The sequence below is a fragment of the Lucilia sericata genome, unplaced genomic scaffold (genome assembly GCF_015586225.1).
Source record: "Lucilia sericata isolate MDLA Ls3-8-SP2 unplaced genomic scaffold, ASM1558622v1 Contig000429F_arrow, whole genome shotgun sequence".
NCBI classification, from domain to species: Eukaryota; Metazoa; Arthropoda; class Insecta; order Diptera; family Calliphoridae; genus Lucilia; species Lucilia sericata.
In genome coordinates, this window is record NW_023994444.1 from 301,065 (window position 1) to 325,402 (window position 24,338).

The 24,338-nt window shown below is 28.5% G+C and overlaps 1 protein-coding gene across 1 annotated transcript in view; it reads left to right on the forward strand.

The window, feature by feature from the left end:
* The window catches only part of LOC119604773 (teneurin-a), a gene marked incomplete at its 3' end in the record, with an annotated part of 327,052 nt that overhangs the window by 288,927 nt on the left and 13,787 nt on the right, over positions 1-24,338 (forward strand). The window contains exon 11 of the mRNA XM_037957607.1: positions 22,620-22,739. Coding sequence (XP_037813535.1) covers positions 22,620-22,739 — 120 coding nt within the window. The remainder of the gene's footprint in view (positions 1-22,619; positions 22,740-24,338) is intronic.

The window sequence follows — 24,338 nt, forward strand, 5'->3', positions numbered from 1 at the left end:
AACATACATGCAGGCGTATATTTAAAGATGTAGACAATAATGTGATTAAATTTTCCAATTAAGGATAGTACTACTTAGAAATTATTAACTCATCGAACTTGGTCGAACATTTATTCAAATATATATAGAAAATAATCAAAAACTTTAGGCAATATAATTAAAAAATATTTTTTTTTTTTTTTTTTTTGTTAAAGCTACTAAAAGTATGCTGCATGATTTAATAAAAAACCAACTACTAACAAAATCTCTTTAATGAAAGTTATAATAAAAGTGAAAATAGAAATTTATTTAAAAACTTTTTTCCATTACTTATGAGGTACTAGTAATAATCTTGATCGGTTTTTCTTAACAAACAGCTTTAGTTTTGTCATAACCTATAGGCATTGGATTTTGTTTAAAAATCATACTTTTAAGGAAATTAAATAAAGATTTTTGTAACAAAAATGTTCATTTAAAATTTTTCCATAACTAAAAATATTTCAACAATTTTATGTTATTCTTTACGCTCGTGTTTAAAACACATAAATAAATTCCTGTAAATGACATGTTTTTCTCTTTCCAATATTTTCTTCGCTCTGTAGCATTTAATAAAATATAAAATAACATGAAAACATTTTGATCGAAAGACCACAAAACTAAATAATTTTATATATATAGTACAAAAAATGTAACAAAAATATATAACTATTGCTCAAATAAATTTAAACAAATATCTTACCTTCAATGTCTGCATAGTATAAATAGTTTAAAATAAAATTTTTTTTGTACAAAAATGATATACATATTGCAGGCTTTTCTGTACTTTTTTCTTCTTCTCTTAGTTTTAACTATTTGCTTTATTTGTCTTGATATTTTCATTGACTATATTTGCTTTAAATGAATGCACAAATATAGTTTATTTTATTATGGTTTTAAGTGAAATATTTTTGCAGTAAAAAAATTTATTTATTTATTATACAAAATTTTCTTTACAAACATTTTATGTTTTCTGGCAGGAATTTTTCCTATTTCTTGGAATTTTTGTGAGCAAAAATATTTGCTGTTTTAAGCATTTTTGTTTTACTTTTTGGCTAATATTGTAATGTATTTGTGGTTGAAAAAATTTTACTAAGGAAATATAAAAGTACGTATGTATGTGTCCATTTGTTGTTAAATAGAAACACTTAAAAAGTTAAATTAGATTTTATGGTAGAATATGATTTTGGTAAATTTTTGGTATTTTGGAAAAAAATTAATATAGAAATTGTGGCTGAAGAAAAAGCAACCAAATAAAGACAGGAAGTTTCCTTTTGATTTGGAAATTTTGTTGATATTTCTGGAAAAGCAATCAATGTATTGTTAGCCTCTTACTCATAAACCACATTTTGTTTCGTAAAAGGTTTATAAAATTAAATTTCCATACAAAATTTGATTGCCGAACCATTTATAAAATAAATAATTTTTTATGAATAAGGCCTTTATTCGTTGTCTATAGTTTGAGGCATTATTAAGAGAAACTGTTGCTAATAACATTAGCTTACCTTTTGATCAAAACTCTTCACTAGTCTTCCATAAACAATTGAAAATCTAAGCTTTTAAAAAGTTTCAAAAAATTTCTAATAATATTTCTGTTTATTAATATAACTTCCGTTAAAGTGGTATTTATCGTAGTTTGTTACTGGCTATACCCAGAGTGCTTTGCTACCCTAATGAGCCCAAAGGCTAGGCGAAATAATGGACCGATTTCAACCATTTTCAATAGCGTTCGTCCTTGGACCAAAAGAAGAGTATGTGCCAAATTTTATCAAATTATCTTGAAAATTGCATCTGTAGCGTGCGCACAAGGTTTACATGGACACATAGACAGACAGACAGACGGACGGGCGGATAGACGTACATAGCTAAATCGACTTAGAAAGTAATTCTGAGCCGATTGGTATATATTAAGGTGGGTGTAGGGCCAATATTTTTGGGTGTTACAAACATCAGCACAAACGCATAATACCCTCCCCACTATAGTGGTGAAGGGTATAATGACTTTACCTTTCAGATTTACATTTCATGGGAGAAAACACTATCGTTATACACATTTTTACTTTATATGATAGGTATCACGGTATGCTAGCCTATAGATTCTTCAAGATATGGGGGAACATACATTAAAAATTTCAAGATAATTGCTTCAGTGGTTTAGCCTCTCATAAGGTAGAAACAAACAAACATACATTGATTTTTATTTGTATATATACGGTATACTTGTAGTGGCCACTTTTAGATTTTTCAACAATTTCAAATATTGCCCAAGGGTATTGGATCTGAAAGCATTATTTTTAGACGAAGTCTAAACACTTTTCACCAATTTTATTTCAAATATTTTTCCGGTTCATAGAACTTCTTCCGATTATTTAGAGATTTCGGTCGCCTCAGGGGACCACGGACAAACTCTGAAAAATTAAATAAAATATCTATAAAAATTCTCAAAAAGTATCTACAGTAAGTTCTACAGAGCGTATGATGATTAAAATAACACTTATACGCACCATAGTCCAGCCATGTTGTTAAATTGTAGCTTAAAATGTAATTCTTAAATAAAAATTTAAAGCCTTTTTTTATCTATAACAAAAATGGCGAAAACAATTTCACAACAATTAAATGTTTTAATGTTAAAACCACTTAAAAATAGTGTTACTTAAAATGGAAGCCAAACAATAATAACTAGAAGAAAAAAAACTACAATAGTAGAAAATGTTTTGCAACAATAGAATTAAATAAAATTAAAACAGTAGAGAACAAAATTAAAAAAAAGCAAACAGCAACATAATTTCAAAGTTAAAAAAAAAATATATTATTTTAATATTAGATCAGATCTAAAAGAAAATTTGAAAAAAAATTTTTTTCTAATTTTTAATATATTTTCAAAATTTTCTCCTTCACTGTATTTTCATCTCACATACTACAGCAATTATTGCACTTAACCATATTCTCTTTTGTATTGTATAGCATAATGTTGCACTTGTTTTTGTGCTGTTAGGTCACATAAAAAGTAGTGGGAAATGTATTTTATTACATTTATTATGTTTAATTGTAAAATATTACAAAAAAAAAGAACAAAATTAAATGTACAAGGAAATGCACGCAAATGTCATATGTTTCAATTGTTTATTTCTCATAGTTATAAATAAAAATTACAAACACACTAACTTATATAAATATATACAAACGCCATTAGTAAAACCAATAAAAATCTACCAACTACTACTAGAATTTCCACTACAACTAGTAGAGCAACCGCTATACAATTACATATGCATACATACACATTAATAATATTTTTAAAACAATTTTTATATATATATATATATATATATATATATATACAAAAAGCATCCATAAATGTCATCATTTATATGCTTTTTTGTAGTTTTTTTTTTATGAAAAACAATAACAATTTTGTTTGTGTTTGTTAGTTGAGAAAGGGTTGAAAAAATAACTATTATTAGGAGGGTACTACGAAGTGCTTTTAAAAAATATAAGAATATACATATAATTTGTAATATTTTGGTCTCTATTTTCTCAATGTCTGGTTACTTTTATCTTAACAGTATATTGACAGTTTTCTTACAAAAATTATTTTAACCGGAAGATTATCAATCGCTTAAACGAAACACGGAGGTTGAGATAGAGTGCCTAAGCCTATCAATTTTTATTTTATATTATTTCCTATATACTATACCTTATTCTCCACAAATCTTATGAAATCTTTGAACCTTAGATCAATCTGTCTGATATTGATTGATTTGAAACAAAATAATGTCACTAAATCAAACTGTTAGCATACCGAAGCTTATGGTGAATGTATTCCGTCGTTTTCTATATATTTTACATGGTTTGTTCAGCTCGAGTCTTATAGTGAATAATTTCATCTGTTTCAATGTATGAGAAATGTTTTTTAGAAGTGGTGATTTTGGCATAAAAAAGGTTGAGCTGTATTTTGTTAAGCACCTTATATTTAGTCCAGACTGTGCGGCACCACATTGTTTTGATCGATGCAGAACACAGTCTCGGGTATATAGGCTTCAGTACAGACCAGGTTATAAAACATTCGCTTGATTCATTATTCGCCCCAAAGGCTGTGTAGTTCCAACATTTCTTTAAAATAAATCATACGCTCTGTAGTTCATTACTAAAAAAAATTAAAAGTTAATTAATTATACCCTACACCATTATAGTGGGGAGGGTACTATACGTTTGTGCTGATGATTGTAACGCATAAAAATATTGGTCTTACACCCACCTTAAGGGAAACCGATCGACTCAGAATCAATGAGTCGATTAAGACATGTCCGTCCGTCCGTCTGACCGGCTGGCTGGCTGTCCATTTAAACCTTGTTCGCAAGCTACAGGCCACAATATTCAGAATATTTCGGATATTTTGGACCATACGAGTATTTTGGCACAAGGACGATGACTATTGAAAATGGTAGAAATCGGTCATTATTTCACATAGCCCCCATACAACCATCCCTTCCGATTTAGCGTTTTTAACTCATAACTACGTCAAATATACTACTATCTCACCAACAACTTAGTTTTGTATGGGCATAAATGACCGTGCAAATTTTTATAATGAACGGCCGTCGTTTGGCCCTAGCCCCCATACAAACCCCCCTTTAAAAAATAACTTAAACGTTCAAAAATTTACTTATGACCATTAGTATCGCAATGAAATTCAGCATAACTAACCTTTATATAAAATATATTTGACCCTAACTCCCATATAAAGCCTCTTTTAGAAATTTAGTTTTTCATCAATAAATTGCTTAAATACATCGGAGTTAAGGTAAAATTCAACATAAAAGTTTCTTTATTTAAAACATACATGGGAATTTTTCATTAAGCATTAAAATTTCATTACCATTTATAGAAAAAATTGTAATGAAAAATATTTTAAGTACCATTTAATGAAAATTATATTTTTTTCATTATAACTTTTTTTGATAATGGTAATGAATTTGATAATGAATTTTCAAAAACGAATTTAATTAGTATTTATAATTGTCGAAAAATATATTAAGGAAATTTTTCGAAGATTCGAGGTTTGAAAGCTTTTAAAACCAGTTCCCGTAGCCCAAATTGGCTGAAATTTTGAAGTCATAAGTACATCTGATGACAATACAATAATATGTTCGAATATTCGAAATTAAGTTCGAAAATTCGAAGTTATTTTCGAAATTTTTTTTATGTTTTTAAATTAATCTCTGTGTCATAAAACCTAAAAAAAAAAAATTTCGAAAATTCGAACTCGTGTTCGAAAAATTTTTAAAGCTGTTAAAACAAGTTCTTCTAGTCCGAATGTGCTGAAATTTGGCATACATGATTTCACCTAATGACAATACATTATAATGTTCGGATATTCGAAATTAATTTCGAAATTCGAACTAATGTTCGAACATTTTTAAAATCCATTGAATAATGGTAATGAAAATTTATTTTTAAATAATTACTAATGAAATCGTTTCATTAAAAACCATTACCATTAGACAAAATAATGCTAATGAAAAAAAAATAATTATAATTTTTTTCAATGTAATGCTAATGAAATCGTCAATTAATTAGTCGATATAATTAACTACTCCCATGTATGATTTAAAATAAATAATTTTCAAAATATACCCATGGTGTAGGGTATCATATATATTCGGCCATGTCCGAATATAATTTCCAACTTGTTTTCAATGAAAATACGAAATCATATTTGAACACTTTATGCATACACATAATTTATAGAGTCTTTTTCTTAAACAACTTCTCTGTTCCACCTCGTTTAGATATATATAAAAAACTAACTAAAAACATTATTAAGACGACAAAAACATTTTTGTTCTGTTTTATATCACAAAGTGCATTTTATTAAAGGAAATAAAAAAAAACAACAAAATAATAATAAAAAATAATAGAAACAGAAAACTATTTCAAAAAAAGCACAGAAAAACATGTCCTGACTGCATGCATATTTCGCTCATGACTGTGGGTTTAAACATGCAATTCTATTAAGTGCAATATATGTCAAATTTTATACACATTTCAAAAAAAAAAAAAGTATAAATACATTTTTGTTTTGTTTTCTTTATTAAATACAGACAGACGCACATACATGAACAAAACTTTAAACACAAAATTTATAAATAAATAGCTGTATGTGAGCATATGTGATTGTTTAAGTGTGAGTATTATAGTTTACGTGAGGGTGTAAATGTGTTGCCAATTTTTCATATTTTCCTATAACGTGTTTTTGGCTACTGCAACAGTTAAAAATATTGTTCAGTTATTTTTTTCTGCTCTTTTTTTTTTGGTATGGGTGTGCGTTTTATAAATGAATTTGTTGTTGCTAGTGTTTTTGTTATATTTAAAAATAGTAAATAGCACGTAGCATTTATAGTTTTAAATTGTTGTAGCTGTAAAGTGATTGGCCACATAAAATGTATTAACTTTAATCATAAAATTTCAATCTTGTTGCATTTATATGTTTTGTGTGGGTTTTTTGCGTTGCAAATATAATTGGGGATATTCACAGTTATATTTGTAAAAGGTTTTATTTAAAAGGGATTTAAAAAGGATTTAAAGTTTAATAAATTGATTTATAGAAGAAAAATATTAATTATATAAAACGTCATATTTATTTATTGGATTTTCCATTTTAGGAAATTATTATTTTTTTAAAGAATTGTAGCAAATATTTGGTCTAAGGCAATTTTTAGAAACTGTCCATTAAACTAAAATTTCTGGTCCTAAACCTTTGCTTAAATATAAAGACTATAACTTTGTTCCCATGTTAATGACACTCTAATGTCAAAAACCATTTATGTTGTCTCAAATTCGCTTAACATTGCTGTTCAGCTAAACCTCTGATTTAACTACTACTTTTACCCAAACTTTTAACATTCTAGAACATAACATACACAAATGTTTATAAAATTTTACAAATGCAGTGATTTTTGTCATGGTTTTTCGTATGAAAAGTGAATTGTGTCAAATAGATAAAAACTTAAATAATGATGTGCTGCAGTGTTTCAAATTAAATGTGACCTCAAAAAATTTATACCAAAAAACAAACTACACAACACATTAAAGAACATTATTTGCATAAAAACTACAAAATAAATAAATAAAACAGCGTTTACTTAAACAACTAAAAGTATCACTTAAAAGAGATAAATAAAAATGCAAGAAATACAACGAATTTTGAACACACTTTTCCTAAAAGGAAAATAAAGCTTATTTGGCTATGTATATCAAATTATTCAATTTCTTTATTGAATAGATTTCCATTATAGAAATTTATTAAAAAAATGAGCTCATTTCAAAAATTATTTAGTTTTTAATAATTTCTTCAAGTTTTATAATTATCTAATGTCCAGTTAAACGTATGATTTATGTAAACATCAATCATACGCATCGGTTACCTAAAAAAACTATTTGAAGTTTGTTTGATTTCTTTAATACTAAAGACTTGATAACATTGAACTTAGGTAATAAAGCTACCTTCGTCAATAGAATCAGAGAAGAAGTATTAGATATAACTATATGTTCAGAAGAGCTTATAAACGAAATTCAGGATTGGAGAGTTTCGGACGAGCACTCCTTTTCTGATCATCGGTACATAAGATTCAAAATACTAAGGCCACCACCAAAGCCGATAAAGTTTCGGAATAAGTCTAAAACTAATTGGACAATGTTCAGGACCTTACTAAAGAACCGTTTAGGTCAGGACACTTTTCAATGTCGAAATAAAGAGGATATAGATGCCAAAGTGGAAACGTTCACAAGTGCCCTGGTTGAATCGTTCGAGGACAGCTGCCCTCTGCGAGAGCGGAGATCTGCCCAGGAAAAACCCTGGGTAACTGGGGAGATCCGGAACCTTGGGAAGACTCTTCGCAAACTATTTAACCGGGCACGGCGTAAAAAGTCCGCAGTATACTGGGATGAGTATCGTAATAAACTTGGTGAATATAAGAAAATCGTTCGAAAAGCCAAACGAGACTCCTGGAAACTTTTCTGTGAACAGGTAGATAGCGTAAATGACGTATCGAAGATAAAAAAATTCCTATCCAAAACTCATGTCCAACCGGAATCTATGATCGATGACACGGGCAGGAGGCTTGAGGATATGGAGGAGACAATGAAACTCCTAATGGATTCTCATTTCCCACCCGGTATATCGAATAACATAGATGAACCGATATTGGAGGAAGGGGAGGGTAACACGGAAATAGTTATTACAACTGACATGGTGAAAGGGGCAATCAAGAGCTTTGCTCCCTATAAAGCTGCAGGACCGGATGGAATTTTCCCGGCACTTTTGCAGATGGAGGCGGGACTGGTTTCCGTACATCTGTCACAGATATTCACTGCATGCTTAAAATTGGCATATACCCCAGTTAAATGGCAGGATGCAAAGGTAATATTTATACCCAAACCAGGGAAACCTAGCTATGCGACACCTAAGTCCTATCGACCGATAAGTCTTACGTCCTTCCTACTTAAAACCTTGGAACGGATAGTCGATAGCATGGTTAAAAGCAGCATACCATACAATGACCTTAAATATAAGCAGCATGCTTATGTAAAGGGACGATCGGTGGAAACCGCTTTAAATGAAGTTGTCCACTACATAGGTGAATCTTTCGATAGCAAACTGTATACACTGGCAGTATGCATTGACATCGAAGGCGCTTTCAATAACGTGCACACTGATACCCTTATCCAATCCCTAGACCAGTTTTATGTTGACCGGGTGCTCCGTAACTGGATCAACTACATGCTAAGGAACAGATGGATAAGCTGCGAGATGTACGATATAACTATCAGGAAAAAGGTATTTCGCGGTATACCACAGGGTGGCATTTTGTCACCTTTACTCTGGGTCACCACGATTAATAGCCTCCTAAGGACCCTAACCGAGAAAGGACTTAGACCTGTCTGCTATGCAGACGATGTCGTAATACTTTTAAAGGGAAAGGATCCAAATTACTTGTGTAGAAGAGCTGAGGAGGCTCTGAATACGGCCTTGAGCTGGGCTCAACCGAGAGGCCTCAATGTTAACCCGGCGAAGACGGAAATCTGTCTTTTCACAAGAAAGACAAAAATTTCTACATATACTGAACCTTGCTTCTTGGGCAAGAAGATACCGGTGACAGACAAAGTTAAGTACTTAGGTGTAATACTTGACCGGAAATTAAAATGGAGACACCACATAGAGGATAGGATCAACAAGGCACATCGGTGCTGGGCGATATGTAGGAGAACCATAGGCATGAAATGGGGTCTTAGTCCTACTATGACAAATTGGCTTTATAAAAGTGTAATTAGACCAATTCTAGCTTATGCTTCAATAATATGGTGGACTGCTTTGGACAAAAAGTGTAATATCAAACTACTACAGGGAGTTCAGCGTACATGCTGCTTGGGTATAAGTGGTGCCATGTGTACTACTTCAACCAAGGCTCTGGAAACGTTGCTAGATATTCCACCCATTGAAACATATATAAGATATGAGGCGGCGCTTACAGCCGAACGGCTCTTTACTTTAGGCGAACTGGCCAAAAACGGTTATAGGACACGTCATCAATGTATACTGGACACATTGGAAGGTTATACACATTCATCGGACGTGCCTGATCGCATACCAGACACTGAATATGTCGGAAACTTTGAAACGCTAATCCCAGATAGAATGTCTTGGTCAAGCGGAACATTAGAGCAAATACCAGTAGGAATCCGTTGCTACACGGATGGCTCTAAATTAGGGGACAAAGTGGGTCTGGGGTTCTATATTGAAGTCCCAGAAACAGAAATATACCACCGTTTACCTAATCATAACACAAGCTTCCAGGCAGAAGTACGAGCAATAACGGAATGTGTAAATTGGATTAGAATAAATATGGCGCCCACAGGGCTTAATATATTTACCGACAGCCAGAAGGCAATTTGTGCGATATCAGGTGATAGAATTAAATCTAAGACCGTATTGGATTGTAAGAAAGCTTTAACTGAATACTCTCCCAGAGGTAAGGTTCACATCATATGGGTACCAGGCCACTCGGGAGTAATCGGCAACGAAAGGGCGAATGTAATAGCTTTAAAGGGAAGGGAGCTCGATGTAGTTAACCTGACAAACGCAAAACCATTCGACGCAACAAAAGCTGAATTAAAAATATGGATGAGAGAATCCCATAAGGCCTCTTGGAATAATGAAACGGTGGGTAGAACCACAAAGATTCTATGGGGTGACCCTGATGAGAGCAAGACGAGAAATCTTCTCAAAATGAGCAAGTCTGAGGTTAGTATGATGGTACGTATTCTAAGTGGACACACAGGATTACGAGCACATCTATACAAAATTGGACGTGCGAATTCAGACGAATGTAGAGCATGTGGAGAGGACAGTGAAACTCTGGAGCACTTTCTTTGCCATTGTCAGGCATTCGTCGAAGTTAGATCCAAGTATCTTGGAAGTGATGTTATTCCGGAAATAACATTCTTAACCAACACCGATTGGAAGATTCTTAGGAATTACGTCCAGGAAACTGAGTTTCTGAACATTCAGTAAACAATTTTTTTTTTTTTTTTTTTTTTTTTTTTTTTTTTTTTTTTTTTCTTGAATTGGAGCGCACAACAGGCCCGATAGTGGCCTAGGTGTATTTCTTCGGATTTGATGTAGTATACATCCTCCTATCAACCTAACCTAACCTAACCTTGTTTGAGTTTTGGAACAGGTTCAGTGAATTTCAATTTTAAAATTATATTGAATTTTTCTAAAAAGAGTACTCTTTTAGGATTCAAAGTACTAAATTACCTTTAATACGGGCAAGTTTATGGACGATTGAGTAGTCTATGTAATAGATTGTTGACTAGTTAATAGACTATTCTATTAAGTAATTTGTGAACCAGGCTAGTCAATATTATATGGACTAGCCTGTTGACTAGTCTATGGACTAGCCTATTGACTAGTCTATGGACTAGCGTGTTGACTAGTCTGTGGATTAGCCTGTTGACTGGGCTATGGACTGGTCTGTTGACTAGTCTATGGATTAGTCTGTTGACTAATCTATTGACTATTCTGTTTACTAGTGTATGGACTTGTCTGTTGCCTATTCTGATGACTAGTCTGTTATCTATTTTATTGCCTATTCTATTGACTAATCTGTTGGAAATTCTATAGCCTTCTATAGTCTATAGACCGATGTATGGACTAGTCGATTGATTACAACATTGACTATTCTATGAACTAGTCTATTAAGTGCAAAAAATACTATATATATTGTCCATGTCTGTCTTTGAAAGTTTAAATCGATCTCTCTGTTTCTTCAGCTCACTCTTTATGCCAGGAAACGGAAGAGGGAGAAACAATTTCTGTCTAAGTAGTTTTATTAATTTGTTACACATGTGAGCTTACATACGTGTGAAAACAAGGGGAATCATTGCTTGCCTCAGCTCTAGGATATTCTCTTATCCTCAATAATAAAGAAAAGCTTTATATTTTTCAATCTACACTACAAAGTATAGAGAGATAGCTATACTTTCTAATGTAGCTCACAATAATTGTCTGATATTAGCAATCTGTAAAAAAGACTTTAAAAATGTATTTATGTGTACAAAAAAAAAGAAACACACTTAAACATTTTTAACTATTAACAAGAAACCAAAGTGAATGTTTCTTGTTTTTTTCTTCCTCTACCCTCTACTTCTTCATTTTCGGTTTGACTATATTATTTTTGCTTAAACACAGTTATAATGGCTTTTAAATTAAGTTGTTGACATTATTCCATCGTATTTCTGGTACTCACTCTCACTCACTCACTCTACAACAAAAAAAGCTTTTGTTTCAAAACAAAAGAACTAAATATTATACATATAAAGAGAGCAAAGCAAGAATAAAAACACAAAATGAAAATTGTATAATGCATTATTTTATATTCAAAGTGGTGTTTCCTTTACATTTTTTTTTTTTGCTCAACATAAAATAATGAAAAAGCTATTTAAGTTAAACTATATGATGCATTTAAATGCATAAACACAGATTTTTATGGTAAAAAATTCTAAAAGAAAAATAAAAAGCAAAGTATCCAAGCGAAATCATCAAAAAAGGAGCTATAGCAGAAACGTTTTATTTTAAATATTATTAAGAAAATTGAATTATGTATATAGCTGTGATTGTGTGTGTAAAAGGAAATGCTTTATTTTTCCGGTTTTAAGAAAAAACATAAAAAGATTTTTATTTTTTTTTATGGAAATTAAAAAGAACAATGTTTTCGATAAAGTTTAATTTGAGGATATAATAAAACTACTTTTTAAACTTATTTCTTTTAAATATTTCAAAAATATGCAATAATATTTTAAACTTTTGATATATTTCCGATTCTCTGCATTTTATCTTTTATTTGTCCTCTAAAATTTTCTATGTTTTCCTTTAGCTGCATACAAAAGAAAATTATTGTCTTTAAGTTAAGGAATTCCTGTCACGCATCTTTAGAAAAATTTTGTTTTTTTTTTATGCTGTTGCAATAAACTAATATTTACATTCTTTTGTGGCATTTAAAAAACATTTCTTTTTTTATACTTCTTTTTTTTAAAAAAAAAAAGAAAAAAATCTTATTAGAAATTTTGTTCAAAACTAAATATTGCTCTACAGGATATTTTTTATAGCATTTGTCATGAGGACTTTGTGCAAATGTTTTAAAATTTTTTTTGTTAAAAATTTTTAATTTTTTTTTATCAATACTTTAATCAATAGTCTCTTTAAGTGAAGTTATACTAAAGATCACTTTTTTAGATAAACTTAACACTTGAAAGTTAAATCAAACTTACTGACGATGTTAGTATGATGGCACCTATTAGCAATATGTTCTATCATACTAACCTCGGACTTATTCATACAGAGGAGGCTTCCCCACTTGCTCTTGTCTTGGTCACCATATAAAATTTTAGTGATCTTACCCACTGTTCGATTCTGATCGTTCATATGGGACCACTAAGCCAAAGGTGAGAGAGTAATGAAAACAGACAGAGCTCCAGCCTAGCTCTACAAACAAAGCGGTGGGTCACAACAGGGCATATTTGAATTAGTTGATAAGTTTATCAGTTTATTTTGCTAAAATTGACATTTAAGAAAAATAGTACTAAAAATTATCAACTGAAATATTCGGTGATCTAGATAGAAATATTTTCAAGAATATGCCAAGAACTGTATATAGATACATTAAAGTTATAGCATACTTTCAGACAGTTAGAAATATAGTAACTACAAGATTTTTTGTATATACATACATTAAAGTTATAGCATACTTTCAGACAGTTAGAAATATACTAACTACAAGATTTTCATTAAATGTTAAATAAAAATATTAAAATTTTTCCAAATGCAACCATTTTAACTATTTAATATTTTATGCAAAATAACTTTCTTAAAATATATTAACAAAAATATAGATATTTCAACAAAATCATATAACAAGCTACTAAACAATTTCTTTTAAACTAAAATACTAATTTTAAAACTAAAGAGTAAAAAGCAGTAGCAGCAAAAAGTGAAGAAAATAAGTATCATAAGCCTTATATTATGCTATGAAATTTATTACAACAAATACAAGTAAATATTAACATACCATGGTACATATTGCATAAATATAAATAAGTTTTTATTTTCTATGTATGTATTTGTATATATACAAATGTGTATATATTTATGTACATATATCATCAGCTGTTATCGGTCGTCAGTAGCTACAAATAACTGTAAAGCTAAAGCTAAAATATTTTATAGTATAAAATGAAAAAGAATACAAAAAATTGTATTATACAAAAGAGTAAGAAGAATGTACAGAGCAAATATGCATTTTAAAGGCAAAAAAAAATTTGAAAGAAAAAGAAGTATGTGAAATATTTATTTAGGAGCTAACAAGTAAAGCGTAAAGAAAGAAAATATTAAAGATATACATACTTACTTATATGTATAGAAATACTAAAGTATAATATAGGAATGTTGCTATATAGAGAAATATACTAAAACACGGTGCAAATAAATAGTTGCATACATCAAGGGAGACAAATATGTGTGTGTGTGATGGTAAAAGAGAGTATAAACACACCAACATAAAAACATACAACTGTATATAAACAATTTTATGCTTATTTCAGTAAAAAAATATATAAAAATTTTTTAATAAAAAATAAGCTACATATACATATTTGTAGTAAAGTGCATAAGTATAAGTGTGTGTGTGTGAGTATGTGTATAAGTTTAATATAAAAGTAACATGAAATACACCAGAGACAACTTGGTTTGTTTATGAAATCATACACAAACTTACTTACAAACTTGTCTGATGTACATACATATAACCCTGCAGTTCGAAGCGTTATTTATATAAACAAAATTGTTGCATACTCTGAGGCAATTATTGAAATAGTAATTATCTGCGAATTTTTCTAAAAATTGGAATGTTTTCTGCCTCTGGAGGTTAAACAATATTGATTTTTTTTTTTCAAGATTATTCCAAGAAATTTTTCTTGTTTATTATCGCTAATATATTTCTGTTAAACATGGTTGCAATTATATAATAGAAAATGTAGCATACTTTTAGGTAACTTTATAAATAGTAACTGCATGTAAGTTTTCTATATAAAACTTAAATAAATATGTATATACCAAATCAAGTACTTAGATTTTGGAATAAAAATTCTGTCCATTCCTAGAAAACTTCTGGGTAAGCTTGTGTGAGTGTGTGTTTTGTTAAATTTTCTCAACAAATGCAATAGTGTTTAAGTGCAGTCATATGTATATGTGCTGCGTATGCATATGGATACAATGTGGGTCAATTTTTATATTTCTTCTTCATCTGAACTCTCTCTCTCTCCGTATCCCCTGGCCACTCATGTGAATATGAATAAAATGATGTTGGCAAAAAAAAAAAAAAAAATTTATAAAAAACCTGCAGCATTGCAAGATGTAGCATAGAAACAAATGGAAAAAAACCTTTCATTTTTGCGTTTTACTTATGGCAACATGTTACACGAAATAAATGTTGCTACCATTACTTGCTTGCTTGCTTACATTGCTTGTAGTCATCGTCGTCGTACAACATACATTTAAATGTAAAACTCATACATACCTTTTGTATTTGCTTTCATACACACAATACCTCTACATTCATACATATGTACTTACATATGTTTTTTTTATGTATGTATGTTTGTCTGTTTTATACCATGTAGTTACATATACCGGTATATGTTTACATTTTTACACAAAAGTAATGAATATCTAACAGAGAAAATCTAAAGGAAAAAAATTTAAACACACACACACAGGAAAAAACAACGAAATCTTTATAAAAAATGCATTGCATACTTTTCAGCGAAAAATGTTACGTTTCATGTTGTGTTTCTGTTTTCTTTTTTTTTATAACTCTTTATATATGCATGTTTGTATAAATGTAGTTTTGTAATAGTTTCCATTTATATCTTATATTATGGTGTGCATTTAATAACTATCTTAGGTTTCTTTATTTTTTTTTTTTGTGAAACTTTTGAAAAGTATTATAAATATGAGCTGTAGATGATGATATTTGTTTTTTGTAATTTTAAAAAGAGGAAAGTTTTAAGGCGAAACAGAGAGTTGTATTTAGCTGAGATAATTATTAAGTTTTAAGAAATCATGATAACTAGTTTTTGATTTGTATGATAAATGTTCTTTTGTTTTTCAAACTATTTAGGTTATGAAATGAATAATGTGAGTTTCATTAATAGATTTAGTTGTTTTTCATTAAAACTTCATAAAGAAGTAATATTTATTTTTCTAAAAGAAATTTTCTTATGAATTTGTATATTTTACTATTTTGACGACATCCTTAAACTAGGTTACGAATTTGTATTTATTGAAACATTCCTTGGAATTATGTTGTTAAAATTGTAATCTGTTTTGTTAACCTCCTTTCCAAGTATTTTTGGTGACTTGTGTAACTATGTATATGTATTAAATAAAATCCACATACACATACTATTATTATTACTACCTGAAAGTATGCTTTATTTTTGTTGATATATGTATTATATAATATATAAGAACAAAAACAAGTTTAAAACATTATTTTGAAACAAATGCATTACTGTTAAAATTTGATTTTATTCGGTATTAATACAAAAAACGAGGTATAATATAATGTCATTCAAATACGTGTATGTCTTTGTAGCATACACTTAGGCAATTTGCAAACAATTTGTAAAACAAATTTTCCCCTAAAAGTAGGCAACAGTTGGATAATTATATTTTAGGGATCATTTCAAAAAAGATTAAAAAATCCTTAAAAAATGGCTCAATAAATGTTGCATAATTTTAAGTAAAACATTAATGTTTAATAATTATTTTCAAAATAATAAAAAAATTAAAAAAAATCGATTTTTAGATAAACGAAATCAAAATCGATCTTTAAAATATATTGTTTATTAAGAGCACAAGTTGTACAATTGGCTATAAACCTGTTAGAGTTATAATACCTTTCACAGAATCTTGAGACAGTTCACTTGGATTAATTATTATTAATTTGTAGTTATAAATCAAAAAGAGTTCCATACAAATGTTGCTGAACTCTTTCAGATCCTGATTCTTTATAAAATTCTTTCTTAGCTTCTCTGTTGTTCTGTTGAAATCAAATAAAAAATTTTATGGTGACTTTTGGCCACTTCTTCATTAAGCCAAAACAATTCAATGTACTAAAACAAATGGCAGCAAAGGTTACCATTACCACAAAAAATAACAGCTAACATATGTGTTTTTTCAACACATAACTGCAACTAATTTTCAATTTATTATCACATACATTTTTCCCCTATTCACCTTCAGATGTTGCATTCTATTTTCTACTTTCTAACCAAGGTAAATTTCACAATAAAAACCATCTCCATCTACTCTAAGTAATACTCTTGGGTCTGTCTTTTGGAGTTTTGTGAAAACATATGTGTTGCATGCAACATTTTCCAGGTTTTTCATATGAAATATGATGCACTTCAACTCACAGCTACCATAACATAAATTCTCAAGTTACGTTTATTTTTCTTTAACCAATTTTCTTTTCGTAGTAATAGTCGTCGTGTAACACTAACACGTTTTTTTTTGGGATTTCAAATTTGTTATATGTGTTGGGTATTTCTTTAGCCAGCTTTGTTTTCCTGCCAACAAAACAAATTATAAAGTTTGTTAGAAGAAATTGCAAAGTAACAACAACAGCAATAACTGCGAAAAAAAATATCCTTGAAAATTTTACACTCGTATAGAAAATAATGTTAGCATGTGAATCAGCGTTCTATATATTCTTAGAAAACTCTAATACTAATGTAATCTAATAGTAAGTGAAAACAAAGTAAAAAGTTTTCTTTCTAATAATCTTAAGTAAAGGTAGTTGGCTAGTAATTTTGATTCACATGATTGATTGGTTACTAGAGATAGCAACAAAATATCTTAGAGGATGTAACTAGTAAAGGCTTCTTTAAAATTAAAGCCTACTTTAAGGGGCAAGTGAAATTTGTCTTTTAATGAAATAACTAATAGTTTTGTTAGTGTTAATTTGGGTGCAATTAAGGCTGTAGTATGTTTAAAATTCGTCTTAGACTTATTTCTTATATTCTTTTTATTACTCCCTTATATTTGCTATTGTTGTAAAGTATGCGATTTCTTCAGCAGCTTAAATGTACACTTTAATTTAAGGTGATTATGTACAAAAGGATTCTTCTTTAATACAACTCAATTCCTTACACTTTCGCTATTCTTCTTCTTCGTTATTTCTTGTTCACTTGTTTTAATTCATTTTTACTTCAACCTCTAGATATTAGGACACCCTTTTTTTTTGTTAGCAAATAGAGTAGTGGCATTAATAAAGTTTTAGATTTCTAAGTTTCTTTGCTATTTTTTTTTTCTTCATTAGTTCTTTTTCTTTCATTTTGCTGTTACTTAACTTAAACTACATTATTACATTGTTTGTAGCTGCTGCTGCTGTTCAAATCTCCAGCCTTCAGCCTTGTGTTAAGTGTGTTGGTTGTGAATATAAAGGATAAAGTTTTTTCTTCATGATGTTTTTTTTTTTTCTTCTTTTTTTCTAGTTTTAATACGAGTTGTACTTATTAGAGCTTTTTACCTAATTACGAAATGGTTTTTGATTAATGTCTATAATTTTGTGGCATTAATTCAATAATTTTTTTCTTTTTCCTTTTTACTTGTACTCTTTTTGTATAAAAGTGTAGAAATTTTTCTTTTTTAAGTTTTCGAGATTATTTATGAAGTTGTACAAGTGTTATTGCGTATTTATTTAAGTATAGAATAATCCTTAATTGCTTTTTGTGGTGGAAAGGGCGGAGTGTTTATTAGGTTAATTTTACGTCAAAATTAAAGAACGCTGTTATAAAGCCTGAAAGTATGCTACAGTTTATTGGGTTAAAGAACAGAGTCAGTTCTTTTCTGGTCCTTTGTCGCAGGAATGAAAGTAATACCTAGCAGTCGATCTGAACGTCCCGAACTACCTACTTTACATACCACTTAAGTTTACCACTAGCCACCGATTGTCCAGGTGACTAGCTATCTTAACATGTGCTTGTCCTACGAGGAAGTCAATCGTCACCCCATATATTAAGAAGAGACAGACAACAAGTTTATGATTGTTTTCTAAGTGTCTCGCTTACAAAAGGGACACTAATGTGACGATTATCTTCACCCTTGTTTACAAAGAGTACATCCGTGATGAAAGGCGAATCAGAACCAACCAGATGGGTAGACGTTAGTGAAAATTACTGTCTTTTTCGGGTGAATTGACTCTTTGTTGAACTGCAGGGTACCTACACCATTTGTACCTTCACAAACTCTACTGCACTCCCCGAAATATTTATAAGACCAAAATGATTTTTGTCGTAAGTTAGGAATTAATGGTGCAATTATGGAATAATTCGGCAAGGATATTTGTTGTTTTAAAGTAATATTTTGTGGTATGAAAATATTAGGTGTCGATATTCCACATTAAAACTAACGGTATTTAAAGTTTATATTCGAAATAACGTAAGATACTGTAACTCAATGCAACTGCAAAAGATAAATCACCCACACGCAGTTCAATAAAGCCAACGTATAGTTTCCTTTTAGTTTTCACAAAAGATTCATCAATGTCTTGCATTATATAACTGACATTTTTTGGCAAACTGTCAATGACATATTTACCCATATGGCAATACCTCCAACAAATATACAGACTGGCAAAATAAATATGATTTTCTTATGTTCTTAAAATAAAAGAGAAAAATAAAGAAACTTTATTCATATAGCATATTTTGTGGCTGCCAGTTGAAACTTTTCACACACACACACAGGGTGTTTACTTTTACGACTTTACCAAACAAACTCTTCCATCATCAAATATGTTGTATGCTGGAAAATAAAAACCAATGAATGAATGAAAGAAAAAAAAAATTATGTATATAAAAGAAAAAATTGTTTGTGTTTTTTTTTTCTCCTTTCATTTCATAAAAACATGACAAAATTGTGTCAACCAGTAAAGCCGCAAAATATGGCCGCATATAAACACATAAAAAGATACGTTTTTCTTTTGCAATATTCAGTTTGTTTGTTTTTTTCCTAGCAGTTTAAGTTTTTTTATATGTATTTTATTAAATGTAGCATATGTTAAGGAGTATTACATATGTTTTTTTTTTGCTAGAGTTTTGTTTGTGGGAGAGAATGTTAACAACGTTCGTTCACTCATTCATTCACAGAAGATTTAATGCAGTCAAGCGTTAGAATGTGGAAATTATGAAACGAGTGTATTAAAGCATGAAACTTTGATGAGAATTCTTATATTTTCGGTTTTTATTTTTGTATTTTTATTGCCAACAAAAGAAAGCTTACAACACATTTAGGGAGAAAACAAATAATAAAAATAACTTTTATTTACACATACTAGGCTAGAAAACTACTAATACACTGTTTACCTTCCAGTTTGAAATATGAAAAAAGTTAAAAAAGTAAAGCATACACATAGTTTATTTTGATTAATTGAAACATACTTTTGGGCGTGCTATAACGACAGTTATTATTATTAAAAGTAAAGCACACTTTTAAGAAAAATCTTAATTTTGCTTGCTTTGATAATATAAGGCCTACTTTTAGGAGTTTTTTAAAAATGTTAAATTTCGTTTAAGTTTCTTTTTTTTTGGAAACGGTGTAATCTTTTTCTATTACTTGTTGTAAAATAGTTATAAACATTCAAATAAAACTTTATATATACGTATATGTAAACACAACTCTTCCAAATGGTGTATTTCAAGCATTATGATGGGCAATCATGTTTAAGCATCTCATATAGGAGAAATATAAAAATTTATAAAAAAAAACACACTAAAATGGCGTTAAATGTAATTGTCCTGAAAGCCATAACTTTATATACATTTATAATAAGAATTTATAACGATTGTGTGCCACTTGCTGTTGAGCCCCTTAAGGCGTTAACAAAAATTGCCTATAAATTGTTAAATAAATTATGATAAATTATAAAATATTTTTCCTATAAGCAAATTTCATTTTACAAACTATTTAACTAGTGTCCTTTGAAATATGTATACTTTCGAAAAGGGGTTGTTGTCAGTAGTGTTGTACTAACCATTAAATTAAGCCAACAAATTTTATGGGTTTTTGCTTAAGTTTTTTTTTTTTTCAGTTAGTTTTCCTAGTTTTTTAAGTGTAATTCCATGTACATGTTTGTATTTTTTCTTCATTTTATTAACTACTCTTATATTTTTTTTGGAAAAAAAAAAACATAATTTTTTACGTGCTCAAACTTTTATGACCCGCCAATGGAACGTGCTTAAAGTAGGGTAACGGCTATATACAAAACGTTTTTAGTTTTGTAAAATGTTTTTCATAAAAAACACAATTTCAATAATTTTTTTAAGGTATTGTTTGAAATTAAAGCTAAAATATATATCAAATAAAACCAAAGAAATAAATTATTAATTTGGCAAAAATGTAAAATTTGCTTATAATTTTTGTAAAAAAAAAAAAATAATTTTAATTTTAAAAATTTTGTAAAAATGTCACATTTAATTTTTATAGGTTGTAAATTGTAAAAGGTTTATGTAACACAAATATAATATTTAATTGACAAGAATACAATTTTGATTAAAAGTTTTTAAATTCTAAAGAGTTTATCACCTTGAAGTAGGCTTTGGTTTTAAATTTGTTATTATTTTAAAATTTGTGTTACATAAAACTGTTTTATCCTTATTTTTTTATAAACTAAAGTAGTTTATTTTTATTTTAAAACTATTTCTAATTTTTAAATATTTTTTATAGAATTATTAAACCCTTAGGGTAAAAAAGAGTTTATATTTTAATATTCTATATTAAATATAAGAGTTCTGCATGTTTCTAGTTAATTATTTGCAATAATAAAGAAATTGTTTAAGGAAAATTTATAATTTTTTGGGAAAAACGTTAATGAATTTAAAAGAAAAATTTTAAATACTGCCTAAAAGTTGGCAACAGTTTTCGATTTAACTGTTAGCAACAGTTTCCATTGTTTCCAATGGACACATTCGTTTCGGAACTTATATTTCAAAAGTTATTTGATGACTTTTTCAAATACAGAACGATTTTTCCTAGAAGTAGGCAACGGTTTTTTAGTATTACAGTAAAGGCGTATTTCAACAATTATATTCCTTTTTGTTTTAATTTTGAAATTATTCATTTAATTTTATTCCCATAATTTGTCTTTTAAAGTATTAAAAAGATAAATATTTCTTCTTTTTAGTCTTAAGAATTATGGCTGATTATTAGAATAGTGGAAACTTGTTCATAAAAGTTTTGCTTATTTAAAATTTCATTAATCCACTTGTACATGTCTAAATCTTCTATTTAGGATCCATAATATATACACTTTGTGATCAATATTACAAACGAAATGACAACATTAATATTGTCTAATTTTAGGCTAAATATTTGATTAAATAGTTTAGCCTACTTCTAGGTTAAGTTTAATATAACCGCCCTTGATTTAGATTTAGGAGATCAACTTTGTAATCTAAATTAGCTTTTAATTAATCATTGCATCACAAAATATAAAATTTTCCTTTAAACAATTTCTTTATATTTAAAAAATATTTGCAAAATAACAAACTTTAAATTATATTCATAGAAAAAAATTTACTATTAATCAAGTTTCGTTAAAAACCACCACCCAAACTTTTTTCTGTATATAAAAAACACCAATCAAATTTTTAAATAAATAAAATTTTTAATTATACTATGTTCATATAAATATTATTTTTCTTTTCAAAACAAACAATATTAGCTGCATTCATTAGAGTTTCTTTTTCTAAATTTTAAATTATATATTTTAATATAAAAAAAAATAAATTAGCGAAAATCAAACAACAAAAGCATTCATATAAAAAATTAATCATTATATACAAAACAAAACTTTTTTTAAATTGCATCATTTTCATTATAATTATATATAATAATTAATTTGTTTTTTTTAATAAAATAAAATTAACATAAATTTCTTTTAAATTTTTCCCCCTTCCTCAAATCAAATAAAAATTTTTAGCCGTGTATCGGTAATGCGTGGTCAGGTGATAACTCCTCAAGGTTTGGGTATTGTTGGCATACGAGTATCAGTGGATAGAGATTCAAGATTTGGATTTACTTTGACGCGGCAAGGAGGATGGTAAGTAAAATTTATTGTATTATATAAGAAAAGTAGTGTTTAGAAAAAACGGATATGGAAACCAAGTTGTGCTGTATTTTACTTATGAGTTTTCATTATCAAAAGCTCATTATAACAAAACTCAATTATTTTAATGTATTAATGTTTTAAACTAACAAACTAATAAGTTTATATGTTCTATTATAAACTCATATTAGTTTATTGCTGCTACATCCAATAATGTGTAGAAAAAAAATAAAAAGTTTTTAATTGAAATCCAATATTTTTTTATAAAAAAGAAACAAAAAATAATTAATTCTTAATTTCAGCTAATGGAATAAGGGCTTAATGAAATAAAATTAAAAATAGTTGTTATCTACATTGAAATGTTATATAAATTTTGCAAAATTACTTAAGCATAGTCTACTTTTAGGCGCTAAATTTGTTAAATAACTGCAAAGAACTTTCCTATTAAAAGCTTTCGTAAATTTTCTTTAAACTTTTTTTCACAACTTTTAAAAAATATTCCTTATAGTTATATAAAAGTCTTAAATTAAAATTGCTTAAATATAGTGTATTTTTAGGCTTTATATTCTCAAACGAGCTGCACAAAATATTTTTTATTAAGAGTATTAATAAGATTTCATTGCAAAATATCTTAAAACTGTAGGAAGTTATTTTTCTTCAAATTTATAACATTTTGAGCATCTTAATTTCAAATTGCATTACCATAGACAATTTTTAGGCGCAATAATAATCTTTAAAAACTCAATTTTCTTTATTAATTGGAGTATTTTTTAATAAACATTTTGTTTATAGGACCTTTTTCTCTATATATACTTTATTAAATTTCTTTTCCATTAATTTTCTCTGAACTTGTACCTCTGTTCTTGAGCGTAGTGTTGCAACACACTACGTACCAACAGTAAAATAACAATTTCAAAAACAACAAGACGTTAAAAACCGCAACAAAACCATTATAATAATTTCATTTTATATATTATTTTTTTTTTCTCAAAAACCCCACGTAAACAATATTTCATTAAAATTATGGTAAAAAAGAAACAATGCATGCTTATAGGAAAGGAAATAATAAAAGAATTAAAGAAAAAGTCTATTTGAATATACACAACATAAGAAGTTTATAGACGATGAAATATAGCGATGTGTAGAATTAATTTAAATGCTTTAAGCTATTTAATTATAAATTTATTTTTTTTTAATATAAACATCAGACAAAGTACAAAGGAATATAAAAGAAATCATTTAGAGGAACAAGCTATTTTAAGAAACTTAAAGAGAATATAATTAATGGCAAAAGAATGTTGATGAGTTATATAATGATAGAAAAATCTATAGAAATAATTTAAGGAAAATGGTAGGAATTTTTTAAAAAAGCTTTCAAAAGGTAGATGAGAATAGGAACACTTCAGGGTCTTGCGAAATACTCTTTTTAATTTTTTAATATAAATTAGAAAATTCCAAGAAGAGTATATGTCCCAAAGAATTTCTAAAAATACTTATGTTCCTTTGTCTGTCCATCTTACTTTTTAAGAAAATTAGTAAAAATTTTTCATCAATTGAGAAACATTGGAAAATTCACTTTCCCTCCATCTGTAT